We start from the raw sequence: 24,317 nt of genomic DNA on the forward strand, positions 1-24,317 counted from the left end.
CACCTCCTTTGGTCTCGGCATTTCTTCAAACACCTGAGCTGCACTACTTTGGTCTTCATTTACCGTGGCAAATAACCCACCATCCTTCAAAATTTCCACAACAAAAATCGAAAAATTACATTAAAAAACTTTAGCAATTTCTCAAACAGAAAGTGGGTAACAGATATATCTGGCATTCATGTCGTGTTTTCCGTGTTCGTGTCGTTTTCATGTCATACCTGATATCTTAACGGGTCGTATCATGTAATAGCTGTTAAAATAAACGGGTAAAATGACTCGACCCGAAATTGATCCGATAATATTAACAGGTAATATGACCCAACCCGTTACTCCGTTAAGGAAAATATATTTTAAACCAATAAATAATCAAATGAAAAACATAACACTAAATAAGTATATACATATCATATTGTCACATCTAAAACATAAAAACACATTTTTCTTTTAAGTATATTTTCACTTACCTAAAGTCTTTAATAGTTTTTTAATTAACGTAGAAGTGTAAAAAAATATAGAAAAAAATATATAAACGCTCATAATGACAAGCTTTACAACTTTCATGAAGAGCTTAACTTCGAAATTCGCCACTATAATCATATAAATCATAAATAAAAATTTAACCGTTGATTGTTGTTTACATTTACGCTTCATTGTTCTCATCAAATTTTGCTTTTTCAGATTTTCTTTTTTGAAAACTTGATCTAATAGAGGATGCAGGAAGATGAACGGTTCGGATCGTTGATATTATATTCAGAGTTTTACAGTTAGTGAAAATATTGCTTGATGTTTATAAAGTTTCTACAAACTATATGACATCGACTCATATTTCAGTTAACCGTAAATATCAAAACGTGATATCAAAGATCTGAACCATTCATCTTCTTACATCTGCCAGATGATCATGTTTTCAAAAAAGAAAATTTTAAAAATGAAATTCAGTAAGAAGAATAAAGCGTAAATGGCAATCAAAGGTTAAATATAAATTTAAGGTTTATGAATTATATTGTTGGATTTCGAAGCTTATCCCTTCATGAAAGTTGTAAAGTTTGTCACTATGAGTGATTGTATATTTTTTTTTTACATTTTTTACACTTCTACAATAATTATTATTAATTTTATTAATTTTTCCCTCAAATAAAAACATTATTCATGAAGGTTTGGAGGATTTTAAAAATCTAAATGATAATTTAAGTTTAACCATTATCTACTCGTGGAGGAATAATGATGAATCACGAGTGTTTATATATTCTTTCACATTTTTCATACTTGTATATATGTCTTCTTAGTTCTTGCCTATACATATACTGTATTAGTTTATTTTAATTTTGGACAATATGTTAAGTAAAATTTATCCTAGTAATGATAATAAGGAACTCTCATAATAAAAATAAATAATAACAAAAACTTTTTTTTAAAACTTATATAGAATAATAATTCAAAACTATATATTTAATATAGAATATATTGTATATATTAATATGACTATTGTATTTTATAATAAATCTTTTAGTAATTAAACTTTAAAATTATCAAAATAATTTTTTTCTTAACGGATCGAAATGGGTTGCCCACGTGTATACCCGTTAAGAACCCGTTAATAACGGGTTCTTAATGGATCACCCGATAATGACCCGATAAGTTATCGTGTTGACTCGAAATCCGTTATTTTCGTGTCGTGTCACTATGTCGTGTCAGAAACTGCCGGGTCTAGTAATAGAGTCCATAACCATAACGTCAAATTTTAGTAACGAATTGTTGAGAATTGCAAAAGGAGAGCGAATAAACCCTAAATTGCTAGGAGATTGGGAACTGAAATGAAAACAAAGAGAAATTGGGAGTGGAGAGAGCGTACCAATCTCCTCGATTTTGAAGAAGATCAAATGACATAAATTAACAAGAGGTGTGGGAGAAGTAAAAATGGGTGTGTGTGGATAGCACACCCCTTTTGAGAAAGGAGAGAAGAAGTCGTCGTCTAATTCTACAAAGTCCTTGCGCTTCATCTCTGCAAATTCAAAAACCCTAATTTGAATCTCTCTCTCGTCGTCAGCTTCCCATGTTTCGCATCATCTGGTTCTTCGTTTTGGGTTTATGTATTTTGTTTTGGTTATGGCGGGTGGTTTATTCTTGGTGTTTCTTCAACCTTCTTCCAAAATCCATGTTGGGTTTATTTATTTGATTTGGATGAAATGTAAAAAAAAAAAAAAATGTTAACGGGTGAAATGGGTGATCTATTAGTTTAACGGATTCGGTTTGAATGACCCGTTAGGTTAATAGGTTGTGTATGGGTGACCCGTTAAATTAACAAGTTGGGTTGAACCCAATCCAAATCCAATAAACCTGACTCGTTTACAGATCTATTTTTAGGATTCTCTTTGTAAGGATTCTAGGGATCTTCACATCCTATTCGTTCATCGTACATTATATATCGTAAGATCAGTTTTCATTAGGTATTGTTTGTGTTTAATTTTAAATAAAAAAATTTCAAAAAAATTTCTGACCGCACGATGTACGAAGGACGAATATGATGTGAGTAATCATAGAATCTTCAAAAAAAGATGGGATCCAAATCCATGACAGTATATTAATGAACAATAAACACTATATGATAGTGGATAAAATTTTCATTGTGATGTGAATATGGGGGTACACCACTTTTTTTATGCAAGTTATGAAAAATTTTGTTTTTTAAGTTATTAACTTTTTAACACGCACATTGACACGTTCCTTTCCCGATATTCCCCAAATACCAGGATAGACACGTGCTGGCCGACACCCAAGGGTGACGAAAGCCATTTATTGAGTGCAAAAGCTAAGAATAAGAAATAAATAAGGGTTATAAATTTAAAATACAATGAATTAATAATTTAGGAACGTGTTTAGAGCATACAACTAACTAGAGTTCTAAAAGAATTGATGTAAAATTTAATAAATAAAAGGATGTGGGTCCTACACCGAGAGGACTCGAATAAGCCAATGCGAAAGTATTGACGTTGGGATCGTATACCTCAATTCTAAATCCTGAAAGGGGGTGCAAAACAAGGGTGAGTGAACCAGGTTTATATATATATGCATAATACGAAAACAGCTATGAACATACTAACCCTTAGGTTTATAAATAATGAAAACTACCAGCATAATAAGTGATAGGTTTTCTGAAACTCTAGCATGCTGTAAATCATCTCAAAAGATATAATGCGGAAAAACATCATATAAATCATCGCATGCATCGTCTCGTAGATTGTCTCGTAAGCGCGGTGTGCTGCTGGTAGGATCACTGAATAATAATAATAATACTCTCGGCCCAATGCCTGCACCTAAGTCTCTGTGCCTGTAGCCAAAGATACCTCCCTCTCGGCCCAATGCCTGTCTCCGTGTCCCCCAACCTTTCGCTAAGGATTATTTATCTCGGCCTAACTGCCAACACCAGATCCTCGCCCCAGGCGGCATAGTGTCCACTAGGTACGCACAAATAGTTATGCCTCTCATAAATGACCACTTCATAGTATAAAATCATCTATCGTCTATACTATAAATAGGGGTTTCTAAAACATGTTCTAGCATTCTATCGTCATCTATCAGATAGTCTACCAATTCATGGTTTTTATAGAAAATACGATATTTTAAAATATAGCTCAATATAGGCCAACAATTAATTCCTCACAAAAAACACGAGACGAAAATTAACAATTTCAATAAACATGCTTAACATAAAATCAAATTATAAACTCGTAAGGCATGCTATTTGTTAGTACCATATTATATTGGGTCTTGTTACTTGGGCTTCCAGACATTGAGCCCATGATCTATGTAAAAGGGGATGAGCCCTTAGTTTATAAAAGGGACTCCTCACCCTCACAATCCTCAGGCCTCACATCCCCAAACAGAGGCTCTCATATTCAGAGCAAAGCTCTCTCAAACTCTCTTTCTCTAAGGGACCCCCCCTCACACTTGTAATCCATACATACAGTTACAGAGAAATACAATCAACATCAGTGTGGACGTAGCCCAAACATTGGGGTGAACCACGATACATCTTGTGTTCTTTACTTTCTTACAGGTTCACGGTTGGATTTACGTTGTTCCAAGACCCCTCCGGTTTTGTGCATCAACACTATTCATTTATGCAATTGAATTATAAAATCATGTAATTTTAAAAGGGGTCCACTCACAAATACTCTGTAGCGGTAGAATTGTGCGGAGAATGATTAAGGAAATCCTCACTAGCAACATCACCTAAGCACAAAAATGTACAATTTATCAAACTACCCAACTATAGAATTTCAAGTAATGGAAAATGGGTCTTGGGTTTAGATCCGGATTAGGGTGTAGGTTTAGGTTAAATAAGGTTAGGACCTATTGGGTCTTGGTTTTGGATAGGTTTAGGAACAAAAAGGGTGGTTTGGGCTTGAGCCCAAACCCACACACAATACATACTCACACACAGCAGCACATACACATGTATGCACATCACACATGTACACATGCACAGCACACACGCAACACCCACACACGTTCACTACACACCACACGCACACGCACACGCACGCGCACGAACACACACACACACAACACACACACACATGGACACATACACACACACACACACCATATACACAATACACGCACACACCTACACACACTCACGGCCCAACATGCCACACACACACACAGCCCACATACAAACCACACACACACACAGCCCACATACAAACCACACATACATGCATACATACTCAGAAATTCGTACTAACGTCAAATTTAAGACAGGGTAAAACGATTTTCTGAGGCTCACCTACTCATAAATAGTGAAGTTCGCCAGAGTTCATCATTGCACCCTCTCGGTGCTTGTCATGGAAAAGGGAAGAGAGAGAAAGATGAGGTTTTGATGGTGATGCCGTCGATGGAACGATGGTGTGAATGCAAGTGCACTCAGGTGATCACGGGAGAGAGTGTGAAAATAATGAGAGGGTTTCGAGAGAGAAGAAAGTGTGGAGAGAGAGAGAGTGAAGAAAGTGAGAGCTGAGAGAGGTCTCGAGGTGGGGGAAAGGAAAGGGGGTGTGTTGTGGTGCTACCACGTGGCAGTTTGAGGGAGTTTGATAATCAAGATAAATGGTCCAGATTTGGTTAAGAAAAGGGGACTAAATACAAAATTTCATTAAACTTTTGGGGAAAACACATACTTATACATATAATTAAAGGTTGGGTGTAACACACATCACATCACTAGTATAATGACACATGGTGTCTTATTCCATCTTCCGATCACACTGAAAAATTTCACATAATAGTGAAACCGTTCTATGTAAGACATTCTCTTGATTAGGACACATCATACAAACAGAAGGCCCCACAAGTCCCCATAGGACCACCCCAAGTAGGTCTGAACACGTGGCGCCATCCTACACCCTACGATCTCCATCACCATTTTTCCATGATCGCATTGTGTTTGTGAAATTTGCAGATATAAAAAATCAAAAATAGTGGGGCAGTGATGTGTGTGGGGGTGGCGGGGCCTCCATTCTTTTAATTTCTTCTCTTTCCGTTATATTTTTTTATTTTACAGTTCGATCCCATTCTTCCTTTCTTCGCGTGTTTGGATATTGGATAATATAGAACAGCAGAAAAAGAAACTGATCAAAACCCTTATCATTTTCCCGCAGTTTCTCGGCAACCAAACAATCCAATTCTCTCTCAAAGTTTCCTTCGATACAAATATTTTCCGTTTCTTCTGATTCAGGTTGCAAGAATGACGTCGTATTTGGAGGATCAGGACGAAAACGGAGGTGCCTCTGATCTCAGCACCAGCACCGGAGACCCGGGAGACAACGATCATACCAACGGAGACGGTGTCGTTTCGATGCAACCCAACTGCGAAGAAACGACGGAGTTCCATTCGCTGAAGGAGGAGCCCATTGACTCCGACCCACAACAACCGCCGCAGGGTCACCCCATCGGAATGCTCCCGGACACGATGCAAATGCCCGTGCCCATGTCCGTACAGCTTCCCGTCTCTGCCCCGACCCGACGATCCTCCACCAAGGACCGCCATACGAAAGTTGAGGGCCGCGGCCGGCGGATCAGAATACCCGCTACCTGCGCTGCCAGGATCTTCCAGCTGACACGGGAACTCGGCCACAAGTCCGACGGAGAAACCGTCCGTTGGCTGCTCGAACACGCCGAGCAAGCCATCATTGAAGCCACAGGCACCGGGACCGTTCCCGCCATCGCCGTCTCCGTCGGAGGGACACTCAAGATACCCACCACCTCATCCACGTCGGTCGAGGACAACTCCTCGCCAACCTCCGCAACCAAGAAGCGAAAACGCCCCTCCAATTCCGAATTCGTGGATGTGAGAAAGGACGCCGTGTCACAGTCGTCGGGCCTTGCTCCGGTGGGTCCCGCCGCTCCACAAGGTCTTGTTCCGGTGTGGGCAGTGGGCGGCGCCGGGTTGATCGTTCCGGCAAATGCGTTCTGGATGGGCCCGGTGGGGTCGGGGGCGGGATCTCCTGGTCCACAACCGCAGATATGGGCCCTATCTCCGACGATGACACCGGTTTTTAACATGGCGGGAGCAGCCGGGCCCATATCGAGTTTCGTGGTGAACAGCGGAGGAGGAGCAGGAGGAGTGGATGTTCGGGCTCCATCTCCAGCGCTGTCGAACTCGGCGGCGAGTACGAGCACGGTGGGAGCGAGGGCAGCCAAGAGGTCGTCAACGACAATGGCGCCGCCGAGCGTGAGCTCCTCGAGCAACAACAGTAACGGCAGCGGAAGCGGCGCGACGACCAAGACACAGATGCTAAGGGATTTTTCTCTGGAAATTTACGATAAGCAGGAGTTGAAGTTCATGGGTCAACCCATTGGACCGGCACATCAACAACAGACCCAGTGAAATTGAACCGAAACCGGTTCACGTCCGATTGAGTAATTTGGTAAGTTAGTTTTTGTTCCGAAAATTCAGATGTGAATGATTTGTGTTTTTATTTTGTGGTTTAATTTCGATCTAGCGATATTATTTTCTCAAACAAATTTGAAAAAATGCATGCAAAAATAATTGTCGACTCAAATTAATGCCGCGATGGGTATGAGTTCAGGAGTAGCGGAGGCGGAGGTGGAAGTAACTCTCCGTGTTTCTGGACAACCTTTTTTTGCGGGACGACCGTACGCACATGTGGTAAAAAATAAATTCAACCCCGCAAACACCCCGACGCTCCTCTAAGTTGCGTGTCATGTACGTTTAGTGTTTTTTCCCCAATACGGCCGATGTTTTATGAAAATAATATGAAAATATGGTATTTCATCTCGAAGAAATTATCAACATATATCATCGGTATTTCTAACATGTATATTAAATATTAGATAAATTTTTATATTTTGTTTAAATTAATATTTGACAATCTTTAAAATTTCATTTTAGTTTTCCATTATCTTCATTGAAAAAACCGATATCGATAATAATATTCGATTTATCTATCGATATTTTTACAAATCTGCACATCGATACTGATATTTTAATCAATATGTACGTTGCATTGTTATCGCGGTTGGGATGTGTAAAACACGCTCCTTGTGAGGGCGTTGATAAGGAAGGAGCATCAACGAGAGAGATGTGATCCCCGTGGATGGTGGGCCATCGTTGAAGTTGTCAAATATAGATGGTTGGGCGATGAGGTCGCGTGCACCGAGGGATGTGGTGGGGGTGGGGTTGGCGGGGTCCATTCGTTACACTTGGAGGATTATATGTTTACTGGGCCCACATTTGCACTCTTCCAAGTTGGGTTGGTTGCTCCGATCGAGATGGGGAGTGCACACAGCTTGGGGTCCACTCCCCTTCACCTCCATTCATCAACTACATTTATATGGGGCCCTTCCGTCCTACTATGGACGGCTCCCATGTCTGGTGGCCCATCACTAATATTTTATTTGTTTTGATATCTTCTGATTGATGAGTGGTTATGAACCGTTGATGTACAAATCCATGTTCACTACAGAGTCATGATCGGTGAGTGATTGTAAATGCTGTTTACATGAAGGATTTTAAAGCTTGTTTGAAAGTACTTCTGAAAGGGTTGAAAGCATTTTTGAAGAAAAAGACTAAAAGCGTTTTTGGGAAAAAGGTTATTGAATTAATCTTTAGTAAAAGTGCAAGTGAATTCTGGAAAGATACTTAAAGTGTTTTTTGTAACAAGCACATAACTGATGTTTTTTTATAAGAAGTACTTCAAATGCTTTTGGAAACCAAAACTATTTTATCTAAAAACAATTTCAATCACTTTAAAAACATTTCTAAACGAACCATTAGAGTCACGGAAGCACTTAGCAACTGAACATAGCATTTATCTATTAGGAAAAGGACTTTCATGCGTGAGAATAACTAACGTCGCATATTGTGTCCATGATGTCATATGTGAACTTGTGCATGTAGTTTTCTATACTCTATGATGGATGATGACCAGATCATGTTGATCATTTTAATCTTGAGTTCACAGAGAAAAATGAAGGGGAGTGATTTTTGCATTCTATTTTTATCTTCTAGGCTTCTACAAAGTTTCATTTAACTGCGATTCATGATTTTATTTTGATTTTGTTCAATTTAATACCATTTCTAAAAATAAAAAAGAAAAAAAAGGATAATTCCTCTCACACATTACATGTTTTACTATTTTGGAGGCCAAAATCGTGGCACTCATGTAGGAGCGATTTCTTTCCAAATAAGGGTGTCATGACGTACAGCCTATCACTGAGACGTTGTGATACCTCTAAGGGCTTGTTTGGTGGACTATATGAGATTGGTCCTTAGAAATATGATTGGATTGACAAGGATGGGTTACATAACCCAAGTGTGTGGTTGGGTTACATAACCCATCATATTTCCTTTATTTCGGGTTTGTAGTCAATCCAGTCGGTGTTACAATTTTATTGTCTCTTTGTGGCCAGGTGGCTTTGTGTTTCACATGAGGTCCATGGGACCGGCAGTTTGACCGGCCCAAGAAGAAAGAAAAAAAAAAGTGTTACAATTTTACTCATCAAAACATTGACTAGGTTACAAGTCTAATTTAACTTTTATGATCGACGATAATTAATCGACATGAGGTATTAGAGGAGGCCTTAATTGGTTCATCTCCTAGGAATTCTTGTTTCATTATCCAAACCAAGGTCTGAAACTGAACTCTATATCGATAGAGATGCCTTTGATACATAGGACACCGACCTAGCTTTATTAAATTATGCCCTCAAATTGCTTCATTATTAGATTATGCCCTTGCAAATTGATTAGGTACGTAGTTGGGCACATAATAAAAAATAATAAAAAAATGAAAAAACTAGAGTTCATATATTGTAATGTGTGGTTCGTTCTTTTCTTTTTTTAATTAAACCAGGGCAATGGTGAAAATATAAGGAATAATTGGAGACAAGGAAAGATGGCATTAGCTTACTATTAATTAAAAAAAATACATTAATTTTATACCTAATGAACAAAACATTAAGTTAATACTTAGTTTAAATAGTTTAATTTAAGAAAATAAATAATTTTACGTTTCAGCTTAGATTAATAGTTATTTAATTTTCTACTGTAGACATTTAAAATATTTTCTAAACCATAGATTATATACTTTTAACCTAAATAAGTTTTTGAGTAGAAATGATATTCAACCCAAAGGTCCAAAATTTCCCTTTCTTCATGCAAAATTCCGTTTGGAGTTCATGCTGCACAGCAGTATTTAATTTGGTGGGCCATCTTTACCATTTTAATTGTCCAAGAGGTCTACCATTTCAATATCTATGTAGTCCTTGTACGTGGGTTTATACACTAAGTATCCGATGAGTATCTATACTTTAAGAACTTACTTTCCAACTAATTAGAGATTCATTTTGTCCATATATTTGATTTTTACTTACTTTATACGGTGATTGTCCCTATATAAGGACTCCATTGGAGATGCTCTAAAGACTGCATGCATGGTGGTCTTTTATACTTGATACCCAAGTCAGTCTTCACTATTTTCAATACACATTGTTTTTGTTTTTATTTTTTGAACAATTTCAATACACATTGTTAAGAAACGTATTCTATATAGTTAATTTTGTTGGATTTGGCATTACATCAACATGCCTAAACTAAAAAGGATAAGGATATCTTGGACGCAAGATATTTGGATTTATGTTTCCTTGTTGGTTTGGGATTTGGTTTTAGTATATGTTTTATTTCTTATATTCTAGGGGCTGTGTGTAAACCTTGGACATCTATTACTATAAATAGATGGATGTGGGATGGAGTTTTGTGTGTGAAAGTTTTTGAGAGGCATAAGTTTATATACTTGAGAACACTTTGTGTTTATGAGTTCTCTTGTATTTGTTGGAAATCAATAAAACTTCCGTTGTAGAGACGTAGTCCTATATTTGAGGAACTTCGAAATTGTTATGTTTTGTTTATTGCTTGATTGGTTTTTGGTTTAGTTTATAACAAGTGGTATCAAGAGCCAGGTTCTTACGTGGGTTGTGACTATCAAGCAATGACGAAGACTGGTGATTCCACTAGTAGTGATGATGTTGAAGAAAAGTCTGACACTAGTGGAACCAAGACAAAAGTTCAGAGTGCTAGGTTTGAAATTGAGAAATTCGAAGGAACAAACAATTTTGCTATGTGACAATGTGAGATTCGAGATGTTCTGATACAACAAGGTTTGTCATGAAAAAAGACACTGGAAGAAGAACTGCCCTAAAATCAAAGAAAAGATTAGAAAGAAAAAGGATGACTCAGAAGCAAATATGGTTGAAGTCGAGGATGAGGAATTTGTTTATGCCCTAACTGCATCGAGCATTGTGGATTATATGAAAGAGTGGGTGCTCAACACACGTTATACCCATCACAAGACTTCTTAAAGGCATTGGTTTTCAAGCTTCAAAGGTATGAATGGAACTGTGTATATGGGAGATGATAACTCATGTACAACTCAAGGAATTGAAATAGGATCAAGCATCATGATGGTGTGATTTTAGAATTGCATGGTATAAGGTATGTTCCAAATCTAAAGAAAAATTTGATCTCACTAGGCACTCTCGAGTCACAAGGCTACAAGTTTTACTTCAATAATAACGTGCTTAAAGTTGCTAAAGGAGCACTTGTTATCATAAAAGGGCCTCAGAATGGCTTACTTTATATGCTACAAGGAAAGACTTTGGAAAATGGGGTGGTTATGGTAGCTGATGAAGTGCAAAGTGATAAAAGTGACTTGTCTGCATTTTGGCACATGAGGTTAGGACATATAGGAGAAAAAAGATTGCAAGTATTGATCAAGCAAGGATGTTTAAAAGGAGCAAAAATTGGAAAGATAGAGTTATGTGAGCATTGCGTTCTTGGGAAACAAACAAAGGTGAAATTTGTCTTAGCTGTTAATTAAACGAAAGAGATTTTAGACTATGTTCACTCTGATGTTTAGGGGCCTGCAAAGAATGCTTCTTTAGGTGGAAATAGATGGTTTGTATCTTTTATTGATGACTACTGTCGCAGATCATGGATATATATGATGAAACGAAAGGACGAGGTTTTTGACATCTCTTGGAATGGAAGAACATGGTGCAGGACAAGATTGGAAAGAAGATTAAGATACTGAGAAGTGATAATGGAGGGGAATATACCTCTAATCATTTCTTCAAAGTGTGTAAAAAGGAAAGGATTATTAGACATTTCAGCGTTAGACATACTCCACAGCAGAATGGGATTGCAAAAAGACTAAATAGGACCTTGCTCGAGAAAGTTTGTTGCATGTTATCACAAGCTAAGCTGCCAAAGAGATTTTGGGCAGAAGCTTTGAGCTATGCATGTTATGCGCTTAATCGACTACCGTCAACATCATTGGAGGGTAGAACACCCATTGAAGTGTGGTCTAGAGAACCAGCTCAGGACTACGATAAGCTACGAGTGTTTGGATGTAATGCCTACTTTCATGTGATGGAAAACAAACTGGATCCACGAGCCAAGAAAGCTATCTTTATGGGATTCAATAGTGGTGTAAAAGGCTTCAGACTTTGGTGTCCCGAGTTGAACAAGATTATAGTAAGTAGAGATGTGACATTTGATGAAAGTCACATGAAATTGAAAGAAGATGCTCAGATGGTGGAGCTTAGGGAACAAGTAATTGTGAATTCACAGCCAAGCAAGGAAATTGTAGAAAAAGAAAGACAAGATGATCAACTTGAACATGAAGAAAGTGATCACGAAGAAGAAATACCATCAGAAGAACTAAAGATACAAGATGATTGCATAGCAAAAAAGAAAGGAAAAAGAGACATATCCCTACCTGCGAGATATAAAGATTGCATGGCATGTATGGTATATGCATTGCCAGTAATTGAGGTTGAAATTCCCACTAATTTTGAAGAAATAGTAAATAGTGAAGAAGAGAGTAAATGGCATGATGCAATGGATGATGAAATGATCTCCCTTCACAAGAATAAGACTTGGGAATTGGTAGAGCTGCCTAGAGGAAGGAAAGCGATTGGCTGCAAATGGGTTTATGCAAAGAATGATGGAGTGGATGACAAGAGCTTGGTAAGATTTAAAGCTATGCTAGTGGCTAAAGGATATGCTCAGAATGAGGGAATATATTACAATGAGAAATTTTCTCCTGTGGTTAAGCACTCCTCCATTCAAATATTGCTTGCCCTAGTTGCACAATTCAACCTTGAATTGGTATAACTAGACGTGAAGACTACATTCCTTCATGGTAATTTGGATGAAGAGTCCTCGGTATCAAGTGAAGGGCAAAGAAAGATTGGTTTGTAAGTTTAGAAAATCTCTTTATGATTTGAAGCAGTCGCCCATGCAGTGGTATTTAAGATTTGACAAGTTTATGAAGGGTCAAAACTATACAAGAAGTCACTATGATCATTGTGTTTATCACAAGAATTTGAAAGATGGTTCGTTTTTGTACTTGTTAATCTATGTGGACGACATGCTCATAGCCTCAAGCAATATTTCAGAGATAGAAAACTTGAAGGAGCATATGAGAAGGGAGTTTGAAATGAAGGATCTCGGTGAAGCCAATAAAATATTAGGAATTGAGATCACAAGGGATAGACAAAAAGGTTTGGTGTGTTTGTCTCAAAAGCAATAGATGTTACAAAAGTTTGGAGTAACAAAAGACACTAAGCCTGTAGGAACTCCATTAGGTACACACTTCAAATTGAGCAGTCAACAATGTCCCAAAACTGATGAAGATGGATGGTATTCCATATGCTAATTTGGTCGCAGGATTAATGTATGCTATGGTGTGTACTCGTCCTGATATAGCACACGTAGCTGTAATTATCAGTAGATTCATGCATAATCCTATGAGAGAGCATTTGAATGCTGCTAAGTGGATATGAAGGTATTTACATGGAATGAGGGACAAAGGTATTTGATTGAAAAATGTGATGAAGGAATTGATAAGTTCTCAGTTGGATATGTGGACTCAGACTTTGCTGGAGACTTAGACAAGAGAAGATCGATGACTAGGTATGTGTTTACTATGGCAAAGGATCATATATGCTGGAAATCAATATTACAACCAACAGTGGCACTATCAACCACATAAGCATAATACATGGCGATCGATGAAGCTATCAAATAAGCAATGTGAACTCTGGGGTTGTTAAGAGATTTAGGTGTAGAACAACACAAGTTGGATGTATATTGTGACAGCCAAAGTGCCATTTATTTTGCCAGATATTAGGTACATCATGCTAGGACTAAGCACATTGATGTACGATATCATTTTATGAGAGAAATGGTAGCTAAATGTGAGATTCGTCTAAAAAAGGTTGCTACAAAAGATAATCCAGCTGACATGTTGACAAAGGTGGTTAATGCAGCCAAGTTTGAGCACTGCTTGGATTTGGTGCAATTAAAGCAAGTTTGATCTTGCGATATGGTGGAGCAACGGAAGTTGTTTAATGCCTCATTATGGATTTCATGCCAATGTGGAGATTGTTGGATTTGACATTAAATCAACATGCCTAAACTAAAAAGGATTAGGATATCTTGGACGCAATATATTTGGATTTGTGTTTCCTAGTTGGTTTGGGATTTGGTTTTAGTATAGGATTTGGTTTCCTATATTCTAGGGACTTTATGTAAACCTAGGACATCTATTAGTATAAATAGATGTATGTGGGATAGAGTTTTGTGTGTGAGCGTTTTTGAGAGGCATAAGTTTATATCCTTGAGAACACTTTGTGTTTGTAAGCTCTCTTGTATTTGTTGGTAATCAATAAAGCTTCTATTGTTAGAGAGGTACTCCTATATTGGAGGAACTCTGAAATCGTTGTGTTTTGTTTATTGCTTGATTGGTTTTTGGTTTAGTTTATAACAACTTTTATTCCTGTTCTAGAATTATTTGAGTATAAGGCTGTCTTTAACAGGGGGTGGGAAACCAAGAAAAAAAGAATATAAATTACATAATAACCCCTCAGGTTTGAGGTCTATTACAATCGCATACAATATCTTCAAAACATTTCACTTTCATACCTCAATTACTATTTTATTTCAATATAGTACCTCCGTTACATTTTCCATATATTAATCCGTTAAACGATGACGTGGCTGCCAACTGTGTGCCACGTGGCAAAAAAAAAATATTTTTTTATATTTAAAATATTATAATAATTTACCCTAAAAATAAAAAATAAAAAATAAACCCCAATTTGAAACTCCCCACCCCTGCAAACAAACCCAGAAACCTTCCCCCCGACCCACCTCCCTATCCTCCCATCACCACCGCAGCCCTTCCCCATCACCATCGCAGCCCCAGGCAGTGTGATGAACACCGACGATCCTCTCCGGCGACACTGCAGCAAGAATAAATTAATGATAAAAAATACACTCTTTCTCGCACGAGGGAGATCTCATCGATGGCTGCCATTGTTGTGCCATTCAAAAACTCTAAACCGGCGAACCCAAGGCCGCATCTCTCATCCCCTCTACGTCACGGCCTCCAACCCACCGCTCTGAATCGACTGGAGCTTCAACGTCGTTGGTCCTAACCTAGACACAATCTCCACCGCCAGCAGCGTTGATTTGTCGACTGAAGATAGCAACGACGCCATTTCGAGGCATCGTCTTCCTCGATTACTCTGCCTCCCTCAGTCGCGCTTGAAGCGCTCATTGTTTTCTGGTTAGATCAACGACCTACAATCATCCTGCACACACAGTCGCCCTCATTGTCGATGTCGGAGCAAACCCCAACAAGCTAAAATCAACATGTTGTGGTTTGGGTTGCCATCAACTCCGCTTTCTTCCTCACTTCGAAGCACCCACCGCCACTATAATCTCAGATCTTACACAACCTAGCAACCATTTCTGGCTCTCTCCCACCCCAACATCCCCAGCTGCAAATTCCTTTTCCTGTTGAATAAAGTCCCAATTTGAATGAGCTAAGAGAATATCAAAAAACAAACGGCAAGACTCATAAGGAATTTAATTGGGGTGGGTTGGGCTGAAGAAGACCGAAAAGATGTAGGGGGTGGTGGTGGGTGCATCGAAGTGAGTGAGGGAGGAGTTGAGGGGAACAGAGAGTTGCAAAGGGGGAGAAAGTGAACTGTTTTTCAGTTTTTTTAATTTTTGTTTTGTTTTAAAAAAAAAAACTTGATTCCCTACGTTTTTCAGTTTTATTTTTTATTTTTAGAAGATTCAAGTTTTTTTTTTCAAATTAAAAAATTATTTTTTTGCCACGTGGCACACATTTGGCAGCCACATCAGCGCTTAATGGATCAATTGATGGAAAATATAACGGAGGTACTATATTGAAATAAAATAGTAGGTGAGGTAAAAGTGAAATGTTTTAAAGATATTGTATGAGGTTGTAATAGACCTCAAACCTGAAGGACTACTGTGTAATTTACCCAAAAAAAAAAAAACAAAACTCAAATTTGGGGTCCAAATCATCTCTGTGGGCGAGCACACAATCTTTCAACAGTTGAGATTGGCATATAGTAAAGACCCTTATTTTAAATATATATATATATATATATATATATATATATATAAAATAATAATTAAAACTATTTGCCATTTATGAGGGTGGAGTATTTTTGAGAAATCACCAATGTGTATTATATAGTTATTTTTTACTAGATTATATTTTATTATTATATTTGTCTTATAATGTGTCAATTTCCCAAGGTAACCATTAGTAGGGAAAAGGATCATTGCCGGATCTTTTTCCTGAGGATCATGTGGATGTTATGATCGTGACCGTTCATCATATATCGTGCGATAAGAAAACATTTTAAAATTTAAAACTAAATATAAATAGTACTAATAATAACTAACTGCACGATGTACAATAAACGATCATGATCACGGGATCCTCAGGAGGATCCTTTTCCCATTAGTAGTGCTTACTAAGCACTCTTTCAAGTTGGACGTGTTAAGTTTATGAATGAGGATGGCTGGGGTGTCGCCAACAAGGTGCTTTAAGTGCTTTTTCGGTACTCTAAGAAGCTGCTGCCTTCTCCGACTATAAATAGGGAGCTGCATCTGCATTTTTTTCAAACATTAGTATCTTGCGGGGAAGAGAGAGAGAGGAGAAACTAGAAACTGATGGTGGCATGTGTGGTACCATATAGAATTGGAACTAGGTTTTCGAAGGAAGATGAAGATAAAGAATTGGACTATGAATTGATGAATCCAGTCGTCTGTATTCGTCTGGTTTTGTATGTAGGAGGATTGAAATGGGATATCTTTAATAGAAGCAATCAGCCTTGATTCGGAATGACAACTTGGCCTGGTATGGGTTGATTTATTGTGTGATCCTCTTTATAGTATGGAACCTACAGTATAGGTAACGATTCTCAGCTCACTTTGTTCTTCCACAGTTAGTTTTGTATCAATCTTTCTTATTACTTGCAGTCACTATTCTAAAAATCCTCACCTAACGCCGTCTAGCCGCTAGACGGTTGGTCATCATTCTGATTAATGTCTCGGCATTTGAAAATTATGAAAGGGTGCTAGACCTGCTGAGGCGCCTGCCTAGACCTGCTGAGGCGTCCGCCTAAACTACCTAGGCACCCACCTAAGCCACCCAAACTCGCCTAGGCACCCCTAAATTGCGACTCACTTAGACAAAAAGTAGATATCTTTCATTTTGCATTTTATTTTTTTCAATAAATTGTGAGAGACTTGTTGAATACTTAAATTAATACACATTATATGCATGTTCCCCTTGTTTTCATTATGTTCCAAAACTTCCTAATATATATGTCACTCTATTTTGTAGTTTATAATGAAATTATTTATATTTTAAGTATAAACACACTTATTTACACGAAATATAATAAATTTACTTAAATCCACCTAATCTGCCTAGGTGCCAGACCCCAACTCGCTGCCCGACTAGCAACTAGCACCTAACGTCTTTTAAAACCTTGCTTGCAGTTTATTATAATATGTATCATGTATTAATTAGTAACTGTTATTAATGCAAAATTAGTTTTATATGCATATACCTAAACCCTCTTTCGGTATATTAAAACTGGTATTCGTATTTGGTTATTATTTTCTAGTACTCAAAAGGCTATACATATGATATAAGTTTATCATTTGTTGGATATTCAGCTGGGGATATCTATTTTCCCGAAACTACAAACACGAAACATATCTTTATACTATTTGAAATAAAGCAGTCTATTGCATATATAGAAAGAGTTTAATATACAAACTTTTACATATCATTCATATTAGTAGATATATCCAACGTATTAATGCTTTTATCTATCATATATCGCTTGGCTAAAGTTGTCACATCTTGACCTGGGCTCCACCACATCTCGGACTCGACTTCGCCGTAGCACGATATTGTTTACTTTGGGCCCCAACCACACCCTCACGGTTTTGTTTCTAGGAACTCACACTAGCAGAACTTCCTAGTTAGTCATCCATCATAAAAATGCTCTGGCCCCTTTCTCGCTTAACTTCGGAGTTCTTATGAAACCCGAAGCCAGTGAGCTTCCAATAGGCCTCGTGCTATATGGAGGTGGGCATGTACATATAAGGCATAGATGATCCACTTCTCTGGGTGACGTGGGATCTAACAAAAGTATTTTAACATACGTATGTATTTAGAACTATACCTTTACTTATTTTATAAAAGTATTTTGGCACAAATGTTCCATCAGTGATGACCATGCTGTTATAAATCAACCAAATGTCCTTTTGATTATGAGTAGTGTGGATTTAGTATTCCCAAGTTATTTTATTAGGAATGGATATGCATTTGGTGATTTGCTTATACTTGTGAATATGATTTTATCAAGGTCGTGAACTCTTGTTATATAGAGTTGAAGTAATGCTTTGGAGTTCAGGTAGGGGCAATACAACAGACTTTTACAGAGATTCGTTTTATTAAATTTCGTGAAATATTATATTATTATTATGGATCTTGTTGGTTGATTAATGTGATCTAGTTGGCAAATTGGATATATACTGCTCTTGGATGTTTACTTGTTATTGGTCATGAAATTATTGGTGAAATGCTATTCGTTGAGAATATATTGTGGTACATGTGAATGATGAAATGAGATCACTTTTGCATCACTCATGTGTGAGAATAGTTGGAAGTTCAGTGTTGAGAAAGGAATTCTAAAAATGAGGATAGTTGGAAATGATCTTTTGTGTAGTTAAACCAAACTCTTAGCAGGTATCAAGTCTCAGGCGAGCCCACAATGCACGGATTCTTTAAGGGTAATTCAGGACTGGCGACGAAGAGTTTAGGTAAGATCAAGGAAGAAAATATCGATGATATCGGAAATATCGGTAGTCCGAGAATACGGAAATATCGATGGAAATATCGGTAAAATATCGATATCGATAAAAATTACATGGAAACCATGGAAATTGTAAGAAAAACTTGGAAATTTTTAATGAAACTTTGCAGAATGTTTATTTAGTCAATTATCTATTAGTTTATCACAAAAAATTGGAAGGAAATGCATTGCATGATGGATTTAACTGATTTAAGTTGATTATATAGCGAGCTGGCAAACATTGTGAGTGTAGAAAATATGTAGTAATTAATGAAAGAAGTTTAAACACACCATAATCATTTATATATAATTAATTAGTACAATATTGGGAGGTTTTATTTAGGATATTAAAAAAAATTGAAGTGAATAAAATGATGAAGAATAATGTGCCGAATTTGATACTTTAAATTTCTTACACATAAGCATGCGTCTAGGCGTTGAAATTCCAAATTATAGTATATCAATTAACGATTGAAAATCAATACGTTGAATAAGATTAAACTTTAATTTGGATGCCGATTATGTTTTTTCAAGTTTATATAAAGTAAAATAATTGAATTTTGAAAGCCAGGAGTGTGTCAATTGTATTATAATTCGTCTGAATACATATATCAGGTTGCTACTCAACGTAATTTGAAAGTATATCTAGTGCAAGGACTTGTCTTTTTTTTGTTGATAAGCAAAGGGTTTGTAGCTTTTTTTGCTGAGCAGTAGAACATATTATGTTTGTTTAATCTTTAGAATTTGATGAGTTAATGAACTAATAATCATAGTTAAGAGACTAATAATCACAAGTTTTTAGTTAATAAACTATTTCTCTAATTAAGTTCAAGTTAAAAGACTATTGCTATAATTTTCGCTAAAAGCAAAACCTAACATTCAAGATTTACTGACAAACAAAGGGACCAGGGTATCAAGTTGTAACCATGAAAGTGACTTTTGCCAAATTTTAAAACATAGGGGCCAAAGAGTTACAAGCCTCAAACTACGAGGGTGCAAACTGTAATTAAAATTTATTCAAAGGTCAAAAGGTAATCTTTCTTTTAATCAAAAGGTCAAAAGGTAATCTAAGCAACGCAAATGTGCAGGTCCCTCTTCTCCCCCAATCGACTCGGAACCGGTTAGCTCTCGTCATTTTTCACTTTCCCAACGACGGAACAGAATCGAAGAGTCGGATTGTTCGTCTCCTTCACCACCGGCGAGCCGGCGTACCCTTCGTGGTACTCCGTCGACGGCATCGTCATCACTTTCTACACGCCGTCGTCTCTCTCTCTCTCTTTCTCTCTCTCCCGTCGCTGCGCAACTCGACGAAACCCCAAGAATCTCCGGCGAGTTCTTCATGGGTTATGGTTAGGTAAGCCTCGAACCTCTCTTTCCGTGTTGGTTTGTTGCTTGGATGTGATTATTGAGGTTATTATGTCCTTTTTACCAAGGATTTAGCACGGAATCAGCCCGGAATAGGCGCACTCATCTCCGGCGAGACCGTGGGTGTCGAGAGGTTTTCCGACCACCACGGGTTGTTTCACGGCAAATGGAAGGTATAAACGCACTCCTCTCGTCTCGTGCTTTTGTTTGATACCTAGATCGGGGTCTAGAACCCTTGTTTGTGGTCGGCCGGAGCTGTAGCAGCTCCGGCGTTCTTCTCCGAGTAGCACGGTTAACAAAATATCTCGATATTTTCAAAATATCGCGATATTATCGAAAATATCGGTAATATTTTCGATATTATCGATAATATCGCGATATTTTGACGAAAACCACACGGATACCTATTTAAATATCCATTACCCGAAAAATCGATATTATCGGCGATATTTCGCCGATAATATCGATATTTAAATCCATGGGTAAGATGACTAACAAAAGGGGAAATTGGGATGATTGAATTACATGGGGTTCATTTGTATAATAGGACATTCGAACCATCACTGCAGAGGTAAAATGCACGGTATGGGACGTGTAGGTCCGCGTGTTTTATTATATGAATTAACGGGAATAGTCAAAGAGTTTGCATTACACTTATGCATTATTATTGCTAAAAAATTGATGTTTAAATATATGATTTCAGGATAAACACTTAATTTAATATAGTCAATTCACTGTGGTAAGGCTATGTCAATATGCCGTTGAAGCTCACCCCTCTGTTGTTATGCCGTTTAATAACTAAACTGTCAAGTGGGTAGACAGAATGAGATTGAATTAGATGTGAGGTTAGAATTTATGTTTATTTATTATTAGCCTTGTAAAGAAATATTGAATTATTTTAAATAAGAGGAATTTTATTTTCCACCTCGTTTTAGTTTCATTTTATTTATTTAGTTTTTAGCTTACGTTTCGGACGCGGGGTTATTTTCCACTGACCCCAGGTCCGGGGCACAACACATATGCTGTTGACATCCAATGGCCAGAGTGTACTCCTGGATTTTGAATTTTTTTCAACGGTTATTTTTTTAAATCCAACGACTCATATCTAATTTAATTAATTTTAACAATAAAAAATCCAACGATTAAAATAATAATATTAATCCATCCAAATTAAAAGAAATAAAACCACACCATTACATTAATAAAAAAACAAATTAAAGTAAATAAAAACACATCATTGCATTAATAATAAAAAAACAAGCTAACGTAAACAAAAACATAATATGACTAAATTCAAAAAAAAAAAAAAATTACATTACATTACTGGTTGGTTTGGGATTGTTTAATTTTTTTTTAAAAGTAGTTTCTTAAAAAGTTAGGGTTGTGTTTGGTAAATGAAAAATAAAATGCTGTTTTTTTTTTCAAACTCATAGCTCGAAAACAACATAAAAGTAGAAGCAACTCTACACGTGCTTCTAAAAAAAGTGTTTTCTTCATTGGAAACAAATGAACAGTATCAATTAAGGAAATTATCATATTAGCAATCTTAACCCCATCTTTTTTTTGGCCAAATCGGATAAATGGTCTCTTTGATCATAAGGTATTCGGAAGATAGCGTTTGTGCTAAAAAAACTCGGATTTAAACCACTGTTGTGTACTCCATTAGCAAATTTAGTCCAAATTTTTTTTTTTCGTTAACTATCTGTTAATACATAGATAAAATTATACTTTGACATCTTATTCGACACCCAGCTGTCGGATTCATCAGCGTTCGACTGTGACCCACCCAAAAAACTACCTCCTCCTCCTCGCTCCCTCCTCTCAAAGGAATTTCCCGGCATCAATTTCTTCACGGCGGTTGTTAGTAGCTTCTCGGACATGGTGTTGTTAGTAGCTTCTCGGACATGGTGTTGTTAGTAGCTTCATGCAACTGAGAATAAAGACGAGGCAGAGGTCAGTCCAGCCCCAGCGAGTGATGGAACCGAAACCAAGGGCCTGAAACCCCTCATCTCGCTCTACTCCAACTGTCTCTGGAACCACGTCCGCCTCTTCATCCCCGCTTCTGATTCCAATTTTCTCCGGAAAATTCCAATTCTTGCCGGGGCCGGGGAATCCAGATCACGGAAACGACGAGAATGTCTTCCCCTTCCGCTGCCTTTTAATCCACTGGAATCATCTGGGTATGCCTCTTATTACATTACATTACTTTACTCTCTGTTTTGGTTGCTTTTATGCATTTTCTGCACTTTGTGCTGGACACCGTGTAATCCCAATACACTAGTATACTAAACCCGGATTTACATATACACGTATAAATATATACATGTATACATACACGCGCACACGCACACAAGAGCCGCTGCTTCGTCATGATCACAAAAATTGGACAGTATAAAGACGAGGAAGTACAAATTACAGACCTTGTTCTTATACATTGGACAGTATAAAGACGAGGAAGAAGAAGGTGCACACGTCAAAGTACAATTTTACCTCGATATTAACATATAGTTAACGGAAAAATCACTTTTGGACTAAATTTTTTAACGGAGTACACCATAGGAGTTTAAATATGAGTTTTTTTAGTACATGGGCTATCTTCCGAATACTTTATGACCACAGAGATCATTTATTCGATTTGGCCTCCTTTTTTTCTTTTTTTTTGCTAAAAACAATCACATTACAGCGTACTAAACACTTAACTTTTATTTCACATCTGTTTATTCTCACAACACAAGGAAAAGATTTTTAAAAATACAAACAACCCCAAACTACATTACGTTAATAAGAGCACTTTGGTGGTACTTATTCATTCATTATCCACTACACATCTGATAGAACATCTCCTCTGTGATTCCAAAGGTGTTCAATCAAATCATTTCGAAGAGCGTGGTGAGCATCTGCATTTTGAATCCTATTATGCCAATCCATATTCTCCCCCAATTTATGCCTATCGTGGTGGGTTGTGGACATGGTCTTCACTCTCACAACATGATCATACACATACTCACTTTCATCTTTTGCTTCCTCATACTCATTCTCATGAATCATATAGTGCAATATTATGCACGTCATCATGATTGACTGTAGGTCGGCTGGTGCGCACAGACGGCAAGGCCCTTTAATAATTGCCCATCAAGCATGAGTCTTTTGAAGGCTCTCTCCACGTCTTTCCTATACGCTTCTCATTTTTTAGCAAAGAGTTTTGTCTTGCATGTATCAGGTGAAGGAATCGTTTTCACAAGTGTAGCCCACCTCGAGTATCTACCAAGTAATAACCCAACATGTAAGGAATACCATTAACCATATAGGCTACCTATGGTGCAAAACCTTAACAACCTCATCAAATAGAGGAGATTTGACCAACACATTGATGTCGTTTAGTGATCGAGTGATCCAAAAAACACATGCCATATCCAAGTATCGTAAGATGCCACAGCCTCAAGAACCACAGTCGGCCTACCATGGTGCGTAGTAAATTGGCAACCCTAACCGGAAAGGAAATTCCTCCACTCCCAATGGATGCAATCAAGACTCCCATGATGCCTGGAAAAACCAGGCGATCACCTTTCCTTGGTAACCTTTCAATGTCAGCGGGATTTGGGCGCCGGAGGTACCATTGTCCATAGATCTCTACAATGGCCTTACAGAACTTCATGAGAGCCTCAATAGTTGTGGCTTATCCACACCTAGGGCCAGTTTCGGATTGATGTGCTTTATTTTAAAACTGTTTTTTCTTTGCTTTAAGAATAATCAGCTACAAAATGAAGCAGTTCAACGTTTGATAAATTGTATTTTTAAAAATGTTGTGAGTAAGAAAAGGAACATAAAAGCATTTGGTAAATTTTAAAGTAAAAGTGATATAATGGTATATAATGACAAAATGGACATGATCGTGTGGGCAATGACGACAACAATGGTGGTGATGGTGGTGCCAATAAAGGGGTGTGGTGGTTAGGTTGCAGAAGTAGGGCGGCGACAACAACAATGGTGGCAGTTGTTATGGTGGTTGTGGTGATAGTTGTGTTCATGGTGGTGGAGTTGGCAGTGGTAGCAATGATGGTAGTGGCAATGGCGGCAACGATGATAGTGAGTTATGGTTTTGGTGGTAATGGTGGTAGGTAGGGTTGTGGTGGTGGCGACGTGATTGTGGTGTGGTAGTGGTGACAACA

General features: G+C 37.6%; 1 protein-coding gene across 2 annotated transcripts; it reads left to right on the top strand.

The window, feature by feature from the left end:
* Positions 1–5,508: 5,508 nt before the first annotated feature.
* On the top strand, positions 5,509–7,317 carry LOC103444756 (transcription factor TCP9-like). Of its 2 annotated transcripts, XM_029100720.2 has the most exons (2): positions 5,509–6,929; positions 7,092–7,317. In XM_029100720.2, exon 1 carries the CDS (start codon positions 5,747–5,749, stop codon positions 6,887–6,889), a length of 1,143 nt encoding a protein of 380 aa, XP_028956553.1. In that variant the 5' UTR covers positions 5,509–5,746; the 3' UTR covers positions 6,890–6,929; positions 7,092–7,317.
* The last annotated feature ends 17,000 nt before the right edge of the window (positions 7,318–24,317 follow it).

Source organism: Malus domestica, chromosome 04, assembly GCF_042453785.1.
Source record: "Malus domestica chromosome 04, GDT2T_hap1".
Classification (NCBI taxonomy): Eukaryota; Viridiplantae; Streptophyta; class Magnoliopsida; order Rosales; family Rosaceae; genus Malus; species Malus domestica.

What these genes read in the sequence shown, in the direction of transcription:
- LOC103444756 (XM_029100720.2), top strand. Translation starts at nt 5,747, where the DNA reads ATGACGTCGTATTTGGAGGATCAGGACGAAAACGGAGGTGCCTCTGAT.